Source organism: Haliotis asinina, chromosome 4 (assembly GCF_037392515.1).
Source record: "Haliotis asinina isolate JCU_RB_2024 chromosome 4, JCU_Hal_asi_v2, whole genome shotgun sequence".
In the NCBI taxonomy this organism is placed as follows: domain Eukaryota; kingdom Metazoa; phylum Mollusca; class Gastropoda; order Lepetellida; family Haliotidae; genus Haliotis; species Haliotis asinina.
In genome coordinates, this window is record NC_090283.1 from 81,073,433 (window position 1) to 81,094,501 (window position 21,069).

Consider the following 21,069-nt stretch of genomic DNA (forward strand, 5'->3'; position numbering starts at 1 on the left):
TATGATCAATATATCACTTTTCCTCACCCATCGTAAATAGATCATATTCGTTTGAAAAAATCAAGTCCCCAACCTATTCGATATTTATTTTGCTTTGTTAAAACGTTATATATGTGTTTCTTGGTGGAAAGATAAAATAACTAGCTGCACTCATCTGAAAATTGGCTTGGTGAACTCATTTCTAACACGTCTGACATGCCCAAAGTATATTACTCATTTGAAATTGGCTTGGTGAACTCATATCTAGCGACTGACATGTCCAAAATATTATGTCAATGCAACGAAGTGGCACATACATTGGCCATGCCTTTCACTGCTTAATTACTTACTCTTACAAACAGGATATTTGAATACAGATACTGTATTCTGGTCATATATCAAAATAAGTATCTGGTGATCTGTTAATAAATTCACGATTATGTACACTTGCGAACCTTACATTCGAAACTTGGAATATTTTTGCAGTGCCAACGTTAACTAAGGCGAGCCACCATATGTAGTTAGACACGAGGGGAGTAGTATTTGAAGCGAATCACCGAATTTCGATTTACTTTGTTCAAAATAGTAATTATTTGTTTAGATAAGATAAAAGCAGTTAGTAAATGAGATTATGATACTCAGAATGTTGATGGCTACGGTACGCACATGTTTTTAGCGCAAACATGACAGATGTCGGTTATTTCCGGGTCGGTGCGCGACCTCACGGAGACTACCGACGTTTGCCGAGAATAGCAAAAACAGTTCGGGGGTGCAATATGTCAATAGTGCCAGAATCGATGTGAGTGAGAGAGGTTGTTTTAGAGAATATTCATGGAAAATGCCGCCCTCCTTGGTGATCCTAGGGGGTTTGGTGTTCCTGGGATGTTTCAGTGTCTCCATGTCCTACCTGAATCTGTATATGGACGCCGCGGAGACTTTACGATTGTTGGGTAAGTCAAAGCATGGATTTTGTGTATCAGTCTTGACCATGTTTTTCGACGAAGGCATTCTCCAAGAGAATCGAGCCATCACGTCGGATGTGCCGTGTTTGCACTCGCCAAGTTTGTGATTATTTACATTGTTTCTGACAGTAGAGCAGTCCCATAGCTTGCGATCAGCGGTCGAATATTGTTCTATGAGCACAGAGAAAAAGCCTGCAGATGCCCAAACTTGAAATCAGCTAGTCCCCCCTTTCCTCTCTGACTTGACTTGACCCCCATAGGAACTCAGGTCCCCCCTACGCGCTCTACATGGCTCTGATCGCGCCCCGATTTTTGTTTCAACTCAAATCACGTCACAAACATGGTCTTTGGAGCGTTGTCTACACAAGTGCAGCAAAAAACGCACGCACGTGTGCGACTGTCAAGTTCGTTTTAGAACTACTGATAATTTCCAGGCTTTAAAATCGATGGAGATGTTTCTCAAAATTAAATTGACGTTTAATTTTATTGCATATGTGACTCATCTTGAATTGACAGGGGGTGATAAGAAATATTCCCGACAATGCCTGCATCTAAATTACCTCATTCCATTAAACTGGCCTGGAATTACCTTAACGTGCATAGTTTCGTCCAGGAGTTTCTGCTGAATTAAAGTGTCAGATAATAACATGTGACAATAAATGCAAGATGAAGAGTCAAACCTCCTGCAGAATCAATGTTGCAAACTGATGCCAAAAGTGAAAGGATATTAAAGTATGAATATTTAAGATTTTGAATTTAAATGAAAAATTTAATGATTTGGGCTGTACAAAATAATCATTGAATGACATTGATTTATAAAACTACACTATGTGAGCTTGCTGAGCAATATATGAAACCAGTTATTAACTGTAAGCACCATCTTGAAACTAACAGTAAATTCCCTAGGCTGTTTGAAGACATTTGGGCTGAAATAGCGTCAGTTGTTTACAGGTAACTTATCGTCTTATCAACACTGGACCAGTAGCAAAACTGTTAAGAAAGTATTGCAAAGTGTCAGCCTGAAACAGTAGTTGACAGGGAACTATGATATACCTGATGAGTCAATCACCTTAATGAGCAATAAATTGCAGGGCAAATAAACCTGCTTGGACTCCATTGATCACCTTAGGGCCTTTATTGTTCCTTTATCAGTCAGATTGTAATTGGCCGATTTCCTCAAGTAGTTGCCCTTGGTTTTAATCTGTGAACACCTCATGGTGTGTGTGGCAAAATGGATGAATATGCTGCTAGTTGACTATTTGTTGGGTTAAATGACATACATGTTATTCCGATTTAAGATAAGATTAGTATAACCATTTTCATTGGTATCAATGTCTTAATTTTATTTTGAAAATGTTTTATTATTTCATATGTTCCATCAGTAAAATAATTTTCAAGTCCTGTTTTTGTAATATATCTGTAATTGTCTTGTCTTGCTGTTGTGTCAATGCATGTTGTAATGGTGTAGAAAAGTGAATGATAATTTAATATTGGTGGAAGGGTAAAACTGGAATTCGGAACTAACAGATGTGATTGCACATGAAAACACATTACTGTAATAGTAGAAATCCAGTTGTTTGGACACTGACAGTCATAGCATGAGAAACATGTTGTTAAATGGGGACTCATTTAGGTTGGAGTTTTCCTCTGAATCGGTTTCTTTTTCATCAGTATAAATGATTAACCTAAAGATGTGTATGCTAGGTGTTTGAAACAATCATATTGTAAACTGGAATGCTACAGAGATGAGATAAATATACGTGCATATCTGAGTAGTTACCGACCTCTGCTGAGTGTGTTTGTTATGATTTGAAAGCGTGAGGATGGAAATCCGCTCTTGATGTTGGTTTGCTGATGGTCATATATCGGTGCAATAGTTGATATTAATCAAAACAATTTGAATAATCCACAAGGCATATTCTGTGCACTGAAACAAACTACATGTAGGTGTGAAATATTTCAATTGCAACCTTTTTCAAAATGTACATTATTCATTCTTATGGAAATTGTGTTCTTAATGATTAGTGAGCTTCAGACAGTTTGTTAGTATTAAAGAAAGTTGCTTAGTTCAGTGAAATGTCTTAATATTTAATACGTACGGTAATGTAGAAAGTCCAGCTTGTCCCAGTTCAGATTGTTAATATAATGCTGCATTATTTATATTATTTTCATTGTTGTTATTATAACTGTTGTTTATTAACGTTAACGTTTTAATGTGGTAATCGTTAGTATATTCACCTGTGAAGTAGACAGGAGCGTGTTCAGGTGGAGACGATATCTCTATGCATCATTATTGCCATCTCAGGGAAAATGTTCTGGACTCGGCAATCTACCCTTGGTTACAGTATGCTTTGGTTGGTGGGGAGAAATATTCCATGTCCAGTATTTGTGTGCCCGTATGTTTGCTGTTATTTGTGTCTGTTTTTATGTTAAAATTTTTATGTTAAGTTCTTAGAAAATTTAACAAAACATTGTCTACTTCATGAATCATGTTAAATTTGAAATGAGGCCCATAACTTTTATTGTTTTTGTCCTGTGAAATGACGGCTGGTGTAGAGCTGTAGTTATCGTGACTGTGATGGGGGTTTAAGAATGGACGCAACTGTTAAGTTTACAGTTTGTTGCAAGGGCCAGACAATACGCAGGTTTATGCTTCGCTTTAACACGTTTTTCTGAGGGAAAGAAATTTTATTGTTATTGACTCGATCAACTTGGCTGTGAAAAGAAAATAGGACATACTAATGGATTAAATGTTGCATGGCTTTTCTCATGATTATCATGAACTTATCTAGCACTTACTAGGAGTTGTTGCAGTTTGGGAAGTAGAGTTATAGCAAATCTGGGTAGTCGGTGGTGACTGTAGATGGTGATGTGGTAACTCTCCCTGTGATATGGGATCTGTGAGGGCCATGTAAGCCTGATCTCTTTGTAGTGATGTAGTACACGGCTGGATAACCCCACACACTACCCAGTAGGGAGTCGTCACTGAATCAATGCTGAAAAGGTTTTAGAAAATTACTGAATGCAGGTTTTCTGCTAAAACATTTTTATTGGGTTGAGATCCACATGCATGAATTTTATTATTTTTTAATTTCCATCTTTCACACTGTGATGAACAAGGTGCTGAAGGCTTTGGATGAGTGTTTTTTTTTACGCAACTCTTAACAGGCAACTATGAGAAGGGTTGTGTTGTCTAAGGCGTGATTTCCAGTACAGAGGCCAGGCAGCCAGCCGTGAGATTGTGTCATTGTGAATACAGGCACAACTACTTGAATATGATATTGTTGCATGGTCAACACTGTAAGGAAACAATCTATGGAGCTGAAAACCATGAACACTTTTAAAATTTGAATTTTAAAACCATTAATGAACAATAATGTCTTTCAGCTTGTTCAGTTTCTAGACACTTATTTTTTCTTTTCTAATTTTAACTAAGAACCCAATATTTAGACCTGTACCAGTCCTGGTAGTCAGACATACAGCCCTTGAAACAGATTTAACCAATGCAGCCATGGAAGTCTAGACTGTGTGGCAAGTCTAGATTACAGATCACAGTTTCTGAAATGAGGATTCTTTGGGTCTTTTAGTTATATTTAATGGACATCATTTAGAAACTATTTATTCTGTAAAATATGTTCATTTCTGAAACTAGAAGCTAGTCTATAGTGGTAGAAATGAAATGACTGTTTGACTTTCAAAGATTACTGTTCTCAGATGTTACCTCAGGAAACAGTATTGTTGATCCCTCATGTGTTTTCACCAAATACTCTGCAATTAATGCATTATGACCACTTACACAGAAATACCAGGATACAGGAATGTAAAGGTGTGGATGGCTGATGTGCTTGAGAACTAGAGACCAGCTGGGAGTTGTGACACAGTTGGTTGTGTAGGATTGTACCAGACAGAACACAGTGCATCATGTACACATTACTATTACAATTTGGATCACAAAATATCCACTGCGCGTCCCATTTGACGGAAAGGATTTGAGCGGTTGGAATGATTAAACTGACTGAAATTTGATTATCATATATATCTGTTGTAAGAAATACAGTCGATGTATGTTGATGAATGTTTTTTACTCAGTCGCTATGATTTGATTCAAGCAGGAAAAATCCTCCCAAAATAGCAAAATGCATCTCACATTGTGAGTCTGGCACTTTTTGCCTTGGAACTTTAAAATGTATATCAAAGTCTCCATAACTGCTATGTATGTAGATGTTGTAGGTCCCTGGTAGTCCGACTTGAGTGTAGGGCTCTTCATTGACTACACGAATATTTTGTGCAAGTTACATTTGGCCTAAATATTTATTTTGGAATTTCATTTACATTTTAAGAAATGAGCCTCAAGCAATATTTTTTTAAGTTGATGTTTGTGACAAACTCACAAAAATTGTTTTCTATATTGTGTGTTGTTTATTGAGGCACTTGACAATATTCCAGCAGTTTGACAACACTATGTGAATAATTGAGTCAGGACCAGACAATCATTCATTATGTGATTGACATAAGTGTTAAACAATGCAGTTCAGGTGGGATGGCAGGAAATCAGCCACTGCCTGTCCACCTGTCCACCTGACATGTCATGTCATGTCGCCAGATTACCCGATTTATTAAGGGTGAGGGAGGATGACAGTGGCATCCTTATTTCACTACCACTTCCCACCAATAGCATTATGTGGGGCGGTGGGGTAGCCTAGTGGTTAAAGAGTTTGCTCATCATGCCAAAGCCCCAGGTTCTATTCCCTGTGTGGATACAATTTGTGAGGCCCATTTCTGGCATTCCCTGCTGTCATGTTGATGGCATAAAACCGTTCTCCCTCACTGTAGCATTATGTGGGGCTTCAGAACAGGTCACTTGTGAGGGCAGTGATTTTTGTCTAGAATGTCTGCAAGAATATTACCTGCTTTACAAGTATCTTGCTCAATGTAAGTGGTCCAAAAATTATTTCAACTTCATGATTACTGAATGCAAAAACTGCTCTTTAGTCACACTGTCCAGAAAATATGGTGGAGAAGTCATACTGAAAGATATTTGATTGTTTTTTGAGAAAGTAATCATTTGAAAAAGGTACTATTTACCTTTCTTTACAAACAAAATCTCTGCTTTTTTCATCAGATTTTTTTCAGAAGTCATTTTATTTTGCTTTATAGGCTGGTCATGTGAACAAACTGAAACATATAACGGCTTATGAAGATGTGATTGATTTGCTGTAGCCTGATATAAATATTTGATGCCAGTATTCAGCTACAGTTTAACCTGCCAACACTGCGTGGCATAGATAAGCAATTGATGTCTCACCAGGGACAGAGCTATGCACTTTATAGCCTGCATTATCTGGTGGTTGCACCCAGAGACCCCTCTGTGGTTAGGGTATTTGTATGTCACTGTCTGTGTTACAATCTGTGTTATAGCCTTTGATGGTAAGTGTGTTTGTATGTCACTATCTGTTATAGCCCTCATTGGTTAGGGTATTTGTATGTCACTATCTGTGTTATTGGTTAGGATATGTGTATGTCACTGTCAGTGCTATAGTACCTAGTGGTTAGGATATTTATGTGTCATTATCTGTGTTATAGCCCTCATTGGTCAGGGTATTTGTATGTCACAGTCTGTGTTATAGCCATCAGTGGTTAGGGTATTTGTATGTCACTATCTGTGTTATAGCCATCAGTGGTCAGGGTATTTGTATGTCACAGTCTGTGTTATAGCCATCAGTGGTTAGGGTATTTGTATGTCACTATCTGTGTTATAGCCATCAGTGGTCAGGGTATTTGTATGTCACTATCTGTGTTATAGCCATCAGTGGTTAGGGTATTTGTATGTCACTATCTGTGTTATAGCCATCAGTGGTCAGGGTATTTGTATGTCACAGTCTGTGTTATAGCCATCAGTGGTCAGGGTATTTGTATGTCACTATCTGTGTTTTAGCCATCAGTGGTTAGGGTATTTGTATGCCACTACCTGTGTTATAGCCATCAGTGGTCAGGGTATTTGTATGTCACAGTCTGTGTTATAGCCAACAGTGGTTAGGGTATTTGTATGCCACTACCTGTGTTATAGCCATCAGTGGTCAGGGTATTTGTATGTCACAGTCTGTGTTATAGCCAACAGTGGTCAGGATATTTGTATGTCACTGTCTGTGTTATAGCCAACAGTGGTTACTGCATTTGTGTGTCATTATCTGTTATAGCCCTCATTGGTTAAGATATTTGTATGTCACTATCTGTGTTATAGACCTCATTGGTTAGGATATCTGTATGTTACTGATATAGCCCTCTGTAGTTGGGGTTTTTGTATGTCACAATTTGTTTTATAGGGTGGCTCAGTTATCTGAGGCAGTTCATGACAAGAGTTGTTCCCCTTAGGTATGATCCTGCTTTTGAGGGCTTGATTGGCTGCTATTATGTTGCATTGTGTCAGTTATTTGTGTCCTGAATCATGTCGTATGAGCTGTCATGTGTCTGACATGGTGTTGTATCCCTGAAATGATGTTGAAAGTGGCATTGAATGCAACTCACTCACTACCAATACTATCAGCAGATGGTGAAAAACCAAACTTTGTAAATAAAAATAGACATGCGTGTAGGAAACTAGCATCCAAACAGCTTTAGACACAATAATTATGAATTGTTATGCTACATGTTATTCAACTAAGCCGGAAATAGTGAAAATAAATTATATATTTTTTAACAATCAGCTACCTACATGTGTTTTGCTCCAAACTACTGGTGATTCAGTTAAAAATGATTGTATTATGGCTGATCCTCATCCACTGATAGTGTCCAGTTGTAGGTCATATATAGTACAGTACTTATAAATCCTGCTCCACACAATATTACAACAGAAAACCGGAAGGTGAGGTATCCTTCAGTCCAAAATTCTAATGGCAGAGGTCCAGGTGAATCGTGTATTTACAAAACAAATATTCAGAATAAATCATCATTAGTCTTTTAATTAAAGTAAACAAAGATGAATATAATTTTAAAAATGTTTACAACAATGTGTAACTCCCCAACTTATCCTTTCCAATATGTGTACCAGTACTTGCGTCTTGGTTGATTGTACTGTCATGACATATGAGCAAAGCTGACAGTAGCGATTGATACATAAAACTAGAATAGATGTAACATCTTATTATCCAGCAAGCATGTGTATTTTTGCCATTGTTTCATACAACATGCTGCATATTAAACACCATGTGGACAGACACGTTTAAAGACACCGGAAACAGAATTGTATGCGTAATAATTTTTACTATGTGTTGTCAAATGGTATAAAATGCACATTTGACTAGATCTGTATGACTAGAAATATACCCCATACACCCCAGAGACTTACCAATGCAGGACTAAAAATATACCTCATACACTAGACATCTATCAATACACTCTGTGAATTATAAAACGCAAGTCAATACACTGCACCTCAAAAACTGATCACTGCCCAGTAATGTTCTCAGGGTCTGTTGTTGGGGCCAGACTATCTTTGCATCTTCTCCACGTGTTAGTGCTTGAATTTCATTGAATCAGGGAATCCAGTGGAGCGTGGTAGTACCTCACAAAAGTGTCAATGGTAGTTTATTGTGCAGTTGCTGCTGTGCTTGTGTTATGAATTGCGTATTTCTTTCACTTTGCCTCCTGAAACTTAATTTAGTAATTTCATTTTAAGTTCTTTATTAGACTGTGTGTCTAGTGAAATCAGTGGAAGGAATCAAATTTATTTATCGTGTGATATTGATAAACAAATATCGCCTAGTGAAAGTAGGATTTAAGTTTCTTTATTGCAATATCATTGCACAAAAGTGATTTAAATGTGAAAGGAATTGGATGTGGCGAAACGTGGTTAACTTTATTGTGTTCTTGCGTTATATTTCCTGTGATATTCCCAGTTGATAGCGGTGCCGATGTTTGTTGTGTATGCAGGAGCGATGAGTCTATAGGAACAAGTTGCAGGAAATTATCCTACAGAATAATAATGTGTTTTACCAGTCTTTGAATTATAATCCTTTTATTGAAATTCCCGAGATGAGTTATCCTGGTCTCATCTAATCTTTACACAGTAAAGGAACTGTCACTGGATAATTATTGTTGGAGAAAGTTGAGTAATTTCCGGGCGTCTTTTCACCATCCTTTCTGTCCTGCCAAAGCTTCTTTTATGCCCAAGTCGAGATCTGTTTACGAAATAAATTAGTGAAATCTTGGAAGAAATATGAGCTGAGTTTCTGGACGCTGGAAGCTTTACTTAGTGTTGATTACTTCATGAGCAAACCAACTGGGGTCTAGTCAGCCATAGAAATGCACAGATTAGGTTGGAGGGAATGGCCGAGGACCAGTGCTTGCTCGGTAAACCCTGCCTAGGACACAAGTGATCACACCAAACTGGAAGCAGGAAAAACACACTTCATTCATGGCCACGATTCACTGATTATGTCCTAAAACTTTTTTAATCTTGGAGATATTGTGAGTGGATTTGATCTTTAGGAAAGTGAACCTATTTTGTCTATGGTTTGGCGGGCTGTGTTGAGGTTGAGATGGGTTTGAGCTATGTTCTTGAAGAGTTGAGTGGCCAAGATGTGGATTCTGACACAATTATGGAGTAATTCTGTCATGTGTTGATTAGAACATTAGTTGGTATTTTTCATCAGTTTCAGGTTGTCAGCGAATGAAATTCAATGAAGTCTTGTCCAGTTCTAACAAGTCAATAAAGTTTACTGTGTTTGTATTGTTTGTCAGTTTTATTCACTTTGAACTTGCATAAGTAGCAAAACTGAAGGATTGAGTACTGTTTTGAAATAAGAATATCCAGATACTATGAGATAATAAGGTCTGTCTTGTGTGAAATTTCAGATTTCTGTGTTCTTTGTTTAGTAGATAGTGTCCAGTAATTATGAAGTCAATGGAGCTGGTGATACAGCTGAAGTAGTCAACTGTTTGTGGTAAATCATTTTGTAGTTGGCAGAATATTATAGGCAGTAGTTTCATTAAAGTGTGCAACAGAAGTTGTCTCAAGATTCAGCCGCTATTTGCCTGTAGGCTGATTCTGGTTAGTTATGACACTGGTCTTTCAGATAAACGAGTAGTGTGGTCAACTATTGGAGGTGAATAATTTCCCAGTTGGCCGTACACAGCTTTGGTGCCATTAAGATGTGTAACAGAACTAGTCACTGGAACTAGTAGGTTGCAGACTGAGTCTGGTAGGCTTGTGTTGGTGTAGTAATGAAACTTGTGATAAGTACCGACTACCTCACAGCCTTAGAGGAAAGTAACTGGGAACTCATTAGGTCCAGTAGATGCAGTGTTTAACATAGGCTGCAAAGTGTATTAAGTCCACCATTATCATAAGTGGCAATATAATACATGGTGTAGGTGTGATTGCTTACATGCGTCATTGTCCACACTAAATTTCGAGTAACATATTGTCCCTTTTATAAAGTTCTGTATAAGGTAAGTAATTCTTTAAATGAACCCTTGAGTGTCATGGAACTTCGAGTCTCTTAATATCAGAGCTGAAAAGTAGATTAGTATGGGTTGGTAGGACAGAGGAGGGATGAGACCAGAACGTTTTGATGATACACCATGCCACAGAATACATGTTGAAAGTAATTATTTCAAGCACACGGGCATGTTAAATATATACCATTGAAAAAAAGGCAGTGATATTGGATTTACAAGATTGATAACATGCAAATGATAAAGCCAAAGAGGAAACAGGTGATGAAGGGAAATTAAGGGGAAATATATTCCATTACTTTGGAAATGTTTCATGCATATTATCTTTTCTCATGTGCATGGCACTGGCTAGTAGTATCATCACAAAATGGAATATCCCCTTCTTTTTTAAACGGTATATTTTAATGGAGGTAATTATTCCCAAACTTGATAATATGCTGGGACTCAGGAATTACCAGATTATTCTGGATAATACAGATATTAGCATCACAAAACATGTGACAATGGGGATCTGTCTTCATGTTGCGTAATGAAATGTTAAAGGCGGAACACAGAGATGGGATGTTTACTTGAAAATATCGATCCTCTAGCTAATATGGTCTCAGAATAACCAAGGGGGAAATTGCACAAAACTTCCTGCTTATTGGTACTTTGTAGGCATTGGCTGGGAGACATTTGAAGAAGAATAAAAACATGGTAGCGAAGAGAGTTTGGGATTTTTCCTTTGTAACTCACTGCTTTTTGGTTGGAATATTTGAGGAAATGAAACAATGTTTCTAGAGGCTCATAACTTTTAAAATCAAATCCTTATCACAGTCTTTTTTGGTAAGCTTTGGGGGTTGAGAATATTGTGTTTGCTTTTGAGATCTGGCTGGGTGATTGAAAGCCACTTTGGAAATTGCTTGTCGAAGACGAACCGCTGAAATCCTCGATGGCAAACTTGCAATGGAACAAGCAATTACTGGGGTGCAAGCCTGCAGTTGAAAGGGTTGTCTTTTCCAGGTCTCTCTCCGGTACTCTGTACATTAGAAGTTGCCTGGACGGTACAAGCAGCTGTCTCTACATCAGTGACTTACATGACTAGGTTCAAAATTACTTGTAATAATGCAATGTTATGTCATACTGTTACTGCACTGGTTAAATCACTGGCAGCAGTGGGAGTAGTAACAGATGTATAGTTTGCACAGGGCGGTGATATGTTACATCCACTCACTGTATGTTGACAGTGTATCACAACCTTGGTAACCTTGGTGTCCAGTGTCCTAAGGTAGAGTATTTCTGATTCTGACACAACATTGTTTCTGTTCAACTGAGTAGATGTGTGGATGGGTGGATGGGTGGATGGGTGGATAAAAGCTTGATAGGTGTTCAAGCTAATGGGCCGATTTTCACCTTGCCCATAAGAAAGGTTGCCACATGCTTTAATATGATGAAGAATGTGATATATTTGTGGGAATAGTGATGGTTACAATTTGACTCAGTTGCTGAATCAGTTAATGTAGTCCCATGTCTGGACCATTTACTGTCTAGACAGAAACTAGCATCTTCTTCAAGTCTGATTCTTCAAGAGTGGGCCCAGTGTGGATTTGGGTCCCTCATGTTTGTGATATTTCTTGGTTAACATGGTGAGAATCAGTCCCAGTACACATTCATTTTCTTGTTTATGGATTTTTTGCTAAAAATTCTTCTGAAAGTTTTATTCTTGATATTAAGTGAAATTTGAATGTTTTTTCCTGTTTAATAAATAATGCTAATTAGGTCAGAAATGGAGATATGAGTATGTGGTGAAAGGAGAATTTAAGATACATGTCTGAATGGTTTTATGGAGAGAATTATCGTATTTTAAATAATAAATTGACATTGATAACACCAAATGGGCTGTTTAAAACATTTTGCTAGTTTCTTGCAGCTGGTATATAAACCATGTCTTTGCTATTTCCATTTATGTGTTTACTTGTTTTGGAATTGACAAGTTACCTCTTTTATCTGGTTCAATAACATACCATTCATATTGTGTGGCATAAAACAACATTCTTTCAGGTATTTGACAGGTTGATTAATATGAACATGTATGTTTGATGGTATATTTGTGTGTACTTATAACATGCAAATACCAGTGTGTCAGTTAATGTGTCATAACAACTGGCAGTTTTCATAGATGAGCTTCTGAAGAATTCAGTCAGGGCATCCCTCACCTAAAGCGTGTGGTTCGACATGGAAGCTAGGCAATTTGTTTTGTTTAACACACCATTTCTGTTCAAACTGGGCCATTGATGAAACTCTAATACACTACACTAACCTGTTCTACCTTCTTTATTTGACGTAAATGTAGTCTTAAAATATTGGCAAAACTTACTTGACAAGGAAAATTAAGACAACACTCCCATATTTGTGTGTAATGAATCACTTACTGCTGTTGATCACTGGATTGTCTAGTCCACACTCAGTTGTTTATAGTCTGTAGCCATATAGCTGCTGCAGTAAACAATCCACAAACATACTGCCTACATGTCTCCATGCAGGCCAGCTGTTGCTGGACACTCAGCACTGTGTGTGGGGATATGTTTTAGCTTGGTGACTGAAGTAACTGACTGAATGAATGAACTATCTGGTGTTCCAAATTTATTTAAAAGCCGCTTGCCTCAGAGCAAGTGATTTTAAGAAACTTATCCTGGCTAATTTTCTTCTTGCCCTGATTTTTGTGATGTAACATGATGACATATTTATGAAAGAAAAAATCAGTGAGGTATTTGATGTTTACTAGACTATTTTCAAGAAGTGATAAATAGCAAACAAGGATAACTCTATACTATGATCATTGCGAAATATAATAGCTACATTTTGAGCAGTCATGAAATGAAATCGAAGTTTATCTGTAGTTTGAAACCATAAGCAGGGATTATCTAGTAGCCAGTGGACTAGTAAGATACCATTATTTGACTGCCCGCATTGAAAACTGACTTGTTCTGGGTGTAGGGCAATTGGATTTTTGAACTCCTGACTACACTGATATCACCCTTTATTTTATATCACTTCATCCATGGTAAATAGACTACACTGATGCCACCCTTAATTTATACCACTATATATCTGGGCAGTAGACTATACTAATATCATGTTTTCTTTTATATCACTATATATCTGATGAATGTACTGGAAACACAAGATTTATGACAGTACTTTTGGTTTGCACCCAGAATCCGAAACTGACAGTATGACACCAAGAACGTTTTATTTTATGGTAAATATTCTATTTATGGTACAAGTAGTAAAGGATTGATTTTGAAGCAGTTTGTGCCATCAAACCGGATTGTCATATTATTCTGGTTTAATGTGTCATCAATTCAGCCATTATGAAATTCACACTAGGCACAAAATGTTTTTGTAGGGCCTAATTGTTTTAGTATTGATTGGATATCTTGCAGGAGTCCAGTTGGACGGATCATGTTGCCTCGCCATTCTCAACCACAGAACTCATAACTATCTCTTGAAGTATCGACAAAGTCAGAAAATTGATCAATTTCATAAGCAGTTAAGTGTTTTGGTGGAGTTATTTGAAAGCAATGTATCTCTGAAATTTTCCCATGTTTACTATACCAATAAAATGCATTTTTGTGGCATTCTAGCAGTTTGTTCCATTTTTGACAAGTTGAGTTTTGATAAAGTAATATTTGATTACATTTTCTTAAGGCTTTGAAGTTGAAACTGAAATTTCCAAGGATGGACTGGCCATATATTGTCCTCATGCGGTTGTTGATGAAGAGTGATGGACCTCCAGTGTCTTGTTAACATGAAAAAGCACCTTTCCTGCAGGTTCCTTGAATTGGGCTAGTTTATAGTTACTGGTTTGGTAAAGTGGGGATGATTTCAGTCTGAAGTGTGGCGATTAGTGTGTTCACTCATAGCACAGACCAACCATGTCCAGTGATGGAAATTAAGCATGAAAGTCAAGAGGTGCTTGTCATTCCCCTAAAGTTTGGAGAGGGCTTTGCTCCATTGGGTCAAACACTAAAGGAACAGTCCTTAAGGAGCACAGTATACTCCCTAGTACACTAGTGACAATGATAATACCCTGGGCCCTTGGGACTGACTTGAGACTCAGGGGCAGAACATGTTCTGTTCAGACTTGATTTTTCCCATACTGCTATTTACCCGGAATAGTGTGACGTTAAACAAACAATAATGATAAAAGGGATAAACTTTGGTTTAGAATATGAATCAGCTTTCACATAGAATGACACAGGAGATAATGGATGCAGGCATTAAAGGCATGGGAAGACAAAGTTGGCAGCTTGCTGGAGAGCTGTGTAGCCTATATACATTGACTCGGGTGACTGGTTTAACAGTTAAAGTCTGACTACATCAGTGCTGTGTATCTTCAGCATCACAGTATTGCAGTAATTGGATAGCTGTGCAGCAATCCCCATTCTGCTGATGAGTGTTCGGCCCTTTTGTTCACATGATGGAACATTTTATCCCTTGCCAAAATTAACTGAGCACTTTTGAATGACAACTTTTTAATTGATTTGAATTCGTTTGGGTTTCGATGCTCTTTGGTAACACAATCAGCAAATTTGCAACAATATTTTAAAAAAATTGTTGCTTTCAAAATCGGGCTTAAGGGAGAAGATTTTTTCAAAGTTTAGATAAAAAATCTAACTTTCACCTCTCTTTTCACTTGTCAGAGCTGCGTTCGATCTGATGGCTAGGTTTTTATCAGCTTCATCAGTTCGCTGATGGAATACGTAACCTTGATGCTTGCCGATCCTGGTCTCTGTTGAAAGTGACAGCTATTTTAGATGGCCAAATAGTGAGCAAGGCCTTAGGGTCAGTCAATTTTTCCACTAAATTTCATCTTGGGAGTTCTGCAGTGATACCATGACAATCCGATGATTACATTTAACCAGGAAGTGTACAGAGTTTTCACACAATCCAATCCAAGTTTGTCATATCGTTTGCAGTGTGAGTGAGACTCGTCAGGAACGACAGTTGGATTTTCTTGTCATCGTTCACCCAAGTCAGGCTTGAGTTTGCTGCTGAAGCTTTGGGGGATCTCATGCTCATGATTGATTAAGGAAATTACAAAGAAACGGAATGTAAATATTCCAATTTAATAAGGAAATATTACCGTGTTAGTTGTTACTAGCCCCGGGCTCAGTGAGCTGCATTATGGGAAGACAGGAAGGACTGGCCGGGGCCGCTCCAGAGTGAATTAACACCATGTAAAGTTTCGCTGATCATGGGGAAATGTGTTTATGTTGGAATCAGCGAAATATGTTAATGCTGCCCTACTTCCATGGAATAACAATTAGAAACCATTGGTTCTTCTTGCAGCAATAAAAATACATTGGCTAGAAACTTCTGAAGTTGTGTGAAGTAGCAAGGTTGAGCTGAAACACATAAACAGAATTATTCCTAGAACAAGAAAGTCTTGCCTCCTGAAGTCATTAATTATTGAGCTTCATCTGTAAGTTGCATAAAAAATATTATTGACTAGAGAGCCGTTTGTAACAGCAACCTCTCTCAGGCTTGACATAGGACTTCATAAAATTGGTCCTTATTGATATTTGTGTTGTTGGATTGGTTTCCCAAACAACAGCTGCGTTGTTGTATCAGTTCTGAACAGCATTTCTGTTTTGGGATATGGCTCCTGAATATCATTTTGTGTTTGGTTGGTTCCTGAACAGTGCTTGTGTTGTTGAATAACATCTGTATTTTTGGATGGCTTTCTGAACAAGATTGAAGTTGGACTGGTTCTAGACAAACAACAATTTTGTTGTTGGAATGAATCCAGAAGAGAAAACTTTAAATTTTACTAGCATGTTTTACTCAGTTAGTCTTTCTCAAGTTTATATTCTTTAAAAATATAAATAATTATTTATGACTGACACAGGAAAGGGGTATGCAAAGTGAATTTATGCAGAGTTAATACATTTTTGGTTGCGTTCATTTCCTTTTGGTGAACTTTGTTTTTTTTATAAAGCAAAACATTTTGTTTTATTCCATGTTGTTAGACAAAAACATTTCCTATGATCATTTTGGAATGTTTCAAGTAAGTTGCATTGTAAATTGCAAATGAAAGCTCTTGAATTGTTTGTAAAACATAAAGATGAAAAATTACAGGTTTGTGAATAATTAAAGTTTGATGAGGTTACAAATGTATACATGAATATGAAACAATAGAAGATAGTTTTGAATGTATTTTGAATAAAATAATGGCGTTAGTAGAGAGAGATCACTACATATGGTTTTTCCATCCATTTCCACTTTGCCATCCAGAATATTCTGAGGATACTTGCCAATTTTGGTAACTGTAGAGAAACTCTCAGAATTTGCCAAAACCAGGAACATGTTGTCATGGTGATTGGCTGTGGTATAATCCTGCTGTAAGACTCCGACATGGGTAGTGTGATATCCAATTGTATCTCACTCACTCACTCAGTATCAGGACACAGATATCGCCATCAGAAAACGGATTAATTTCTTTTTTGATTTTTTTATATTGTTGTTGCCATTAAAAACTCATCTCCGAGTGCAGGGATGCGATCAGTTTACTTTGTATGAAACAGGAACATGGGCACTGAAGACTTTCAACTGAACTCATTGACATTTATTGCAAGATTGAGCAGATGGAAGACAAGGAATTGAATCAGTGAATTCTGCAGTCCAACTTTTGTATCAATTGGAGTGTTTTTGGAGATATTAATGCATTCTATAAACAAGTATTCATGTAGAAAGTCTTTGATGTTTGTAAACTTGTTTTAGTGTGACTGGCACCTAAGTAGTTGTGTGGCAGATTTTGAATCATTGAGAAACGAGTTAATAAGTTGAGCTTCACATGTGACTCGGTGCACGCTTTAGTCACATGACTTTCAATAGCTGAAGAAAAACTATTTTCCTAACAGCATGACAAATTATTTGGTTTAATTGCCTAATGCAGGCTGAACTTTGAGATTTCATTCTGTTTGACAGGCTATTTTCATATCTGTTACACAATTATTGGCAATTTCCAAATTTCATATCCGCAGTGAGTTTCCCATGGTAGTCTCTGCAGCAGGTATGAAAAGCTGATAATTTAACGAAAGCCATGAAAGAATCTAGAAACACAAGAATTTCTGTGATTATTTCAATCTTTTGTTCCCTGCTCGAACGCGTTTGGATTTAATGAAAAATGAATTGTGTACGTTTGACAGCAAGTTGATAAAGCTTGTCAAAATTTTCCATTTTGCGAAAGAAATTGATCACAAGTTACCGCCCCGGACTGGCAAACAAAACGAGCATGTGGGGCTAGTGCAAGGAGAAGCTTTTCCTCTCCAACGACGGGTATTGTGCCCTGCTATTTGATTGGATGAATGGATCTACGAGACAATGGACATACCTTTGTGCATGGTGAACACAACTTGTATGATTAGGCTTACATCCAAATAAATTACTTGTCATGTTACTAAATGAACTTCAGACGTTTTTCTTTACAATGAAAGAAAAACAAAAATTCTGTATCTCAAAAGAAGTTTTAATCCAAATTCTCAAAGGTGGCAAATGTGCTGGTCGAGATATTTTTCATTATAATATTTTCTGTGATAAAAGTTTTAAATTGGTCTCATTTATTTTCCAGACTTGAGCAGCTAGTGTTTGATAATGCCATTTGAATAGAATGGCTGACTTGAGATGATAGTGGGTGTACAACAGATTATATTAAAAGTTTCAAAACTGGCCAGAGTTCATCAGCTAATTTTACAGCCTACACACGCTGTAGGTTGAGCAGTCACTGTGCAGACAATTATAAAATACATAATAAAAATCTATTTTTGAAGAAATGGTATCATTGATGTTGCAGTCAAGTTTGCTCCCATCTTTGAGTTGAAATCAGAAATGTTCAAATTTAAGGTGAACAATTTCTGACCATGACTTTGTTAAACTTGAGGGATCACTTACACCATTGTGTCAGAAACTATATAGTTTTGATAAAAGCAAACACAACCATCTTTAAATTGAAAAGGATCTCTGTGAGTAGGCAAGATTTACACTTGGTTTGTGTAAGTCTGTAGCATCATTAAATGTTCTTTGGAGGGGAAAATAACAAAGTTCCGGAACTGTGAGACACTTTAGGTGCAGAGATTTACGCTATATATACCATTTACAAAAGTAGGGGATAGTGGATCTACAACATTGATAAAATGCAAATAATGAAACCAAGGAGGAAACAGATGATGAAGAGAAATAAAGGGGAAATATGACAACTTATTCCATTCCTTTGGAAATGTTTCATCTGTATTGATGTATGTTACTTTTTCTCATATGCATTGGCATTGGCTAGTGGTATGCTCTCAAAATGGAACATCCCCGACATTTTTTTGACTGGTATAGTAGCCACCAAATGGGCTGGGGGTTTCCCCTTATTTCACACAAGAACATTTTATGAAAATTACAGACATTGACAGGACATGTCCTCACAGTTGAATGTCTGCTTTGTAGTTCTACCTATGTTCAGTTGTTACACACCTATAGAGTGCTGTGAAGTTCTACCTTTGTTCAGTTGTTACTCACATACAGAGTGCTGCATAGGTCTACCTGTGTTCAGTTGTTACACACCTACAGAGTGCTGCGAAGTTTTACCTGTGTTCAGTTGTTACACACCTACAGAGTGCTGTGAAGTTCTACCTGTGTTCAGTTGTTACACACATACAGAGTGCTGCATAGGTCTACCTGTGTTCAGTTGTTACACACCTACAGAGTGCTGCGAAGTTCTACCTGTGTTCAGTTGTTACACACCTACAGAGTGCTGTGAAGTTCTACCTGTGTTCAGTTGTTACACACCTACAGAGTGCTGCATAGGTCTACCTGTGTTCAGTTGTTACACACATACAGAGTGCTGCGAAGTTCTACCTGTGTTCAGTTGTTACTCACATACAGAGTGCTGCATAGGTCTACCTGTGTTCAGTTGTTACACACCTACAGAGTGCTGCGAAGTTCTACCTGTGTTCAGTTGTTACACACCTACAGAGTGCTGTGAAGTTCTACCTGTGTTCAGTTGTTACACACATACAGAGTGCTGCATAGGTCTACCTGTGTTCAGTTGTTATACACCTACAGAGTGCTGTGAAGTTCTACCTGTGTTCAGTTGTTACACACCTACAGAGTGCTGCATAGGTCTACCTGTGTTCAGTTGTTACAGACATACAGAGTGCTGCGAAGTTCTACCTGTGTTCAGTTGTTACTCACATACAGAGTGCTGCATAGGTCTACCTGTGTTCAGTTGTTACACACCTACAGAGTGCTGTGAAGTTCTACCTGTGTTCAGTTGTTACACACATACAGAGTGCTGTGAAGTTCTACCTGTGTTCAGTTGTTACACACCTACAGAGTGCTGCATAGGTCTACCTGTGTTCAGTTGTTACAGACATACAGAGTGCTGCGAAGTTCTACCTGTGTTCAGTTGTTACACACATACAGAGTGCTGCATAGGTCTACCTGTGTTCAATTGTTACACACATACAGAGTGCTGTGAAGTTCTACCTGTGTTCAGTTGTTACTCACATACAGAGTGCTGCATAGGTCTACCTATGTTCAGTTGCTACACACCTACAGAGTGCTGCGAAGTTCTACCTGTGTTCAGTTGTTACACACCTACAGAGTGCTGCATAGGTCTACCTGCGTTCAGTTGTTACACACATACAGAGTGCTGCATAGGTCTACCTGTGTTCAGTTGTTACACACCTACAGAGTGCTGCGTAGTTCTACCTGTGTTCAGTTGTTACACACCTACAGAGCGCTGTGAAGTTCTACCTGTGTTCAGTTGTTACACACATACAGAGTGCTGCATAGGTCTACCTGTGTTCAGTTGTTACTCACATACAGAGTGCTGAATAGTTCTCCCAGGTAACCTATTGGACAGCGATGAAGGGTCACTGTGGCGTTTTAACAGAAAACACACAAATACACTTTTACCATCTACATACCTGAGACCTTGAAGCAGATGTTTCCAAGAAAGTCCACACAAGTCTAGATTTCCATAGCTTCTGAAAATATGGAAAGTCTCCTTTTTCATTTGTATTATTTTTATCCCCCCGCATTACATGCCGGGGAGATATAGTCGATGCCTCGTCTGTACGTCCCGCCGTCCAGTGGGCTTATTTTCTGGAGCAGAACTTAAAAACTGTTCAATATTTTTCTGCAATCAGAACCTAAAATGGTGCCTTTTCCTATTTACAGGTTTTTGTGATTTATTGTTTTCTCGGTTTCCATGGAAACATTTCGGACGTAGTCTCAAAAGTGAGAGATGTGTTTTGTTTCTAGAGCAAAACTCAAAAACTGTTAAATTTTTTCTGCAAAACTTGGTAGACATATCAATCCGAACCTGAAGTGGAGCCCTTTGCTATTTACAGGTTTTTGTGATTTATCATTTTCCCAGTTTCCATGGAAACGATTCTGACTTAGTCTCAAAATGGAGGGATGGGCTTTGTTTCCAGAGCACAACTCAAAAACCATTTCATATCTTTCAACAGATTGTTGCAGATATATGAGACAGATCTTGAAGTGGTGCCTTTTGCTGTTTATAGATATATGGCATTTATATTTTTCATGACATCCATGTAAACGATTCAAACTTAATCTAAGAAAACATCAAGTAACTGTCAGATGATTTGTCCTTTCCAATATATGGAGGCCAGGG

General features: G+C 37.7%; 1 protein-coding gene across 1 annotated transcript in view; it reads left to right on the forward strand.

The window, feature by feature from the left end:
- Positions 1-727: 727 nt before the first annotated feature.
- Positions 728-21,069, forward strand: part of LOC137281980 (tyrosine-protein kinase RYK-like) — a 115,583-nt gene continuing 95,241 nt past the window's right edge. Inside the window, exon 1 of the mRNA XM_067813728.1 lies at positions 728-929. Coding sequence (XP_067669829.1) covers positions 818-929 — 112 coding nt within the window. The 5' untranslated portion in view covers positions 728-817. The remainder of the gene's footprint in view (positions 930-21,069) is intronic.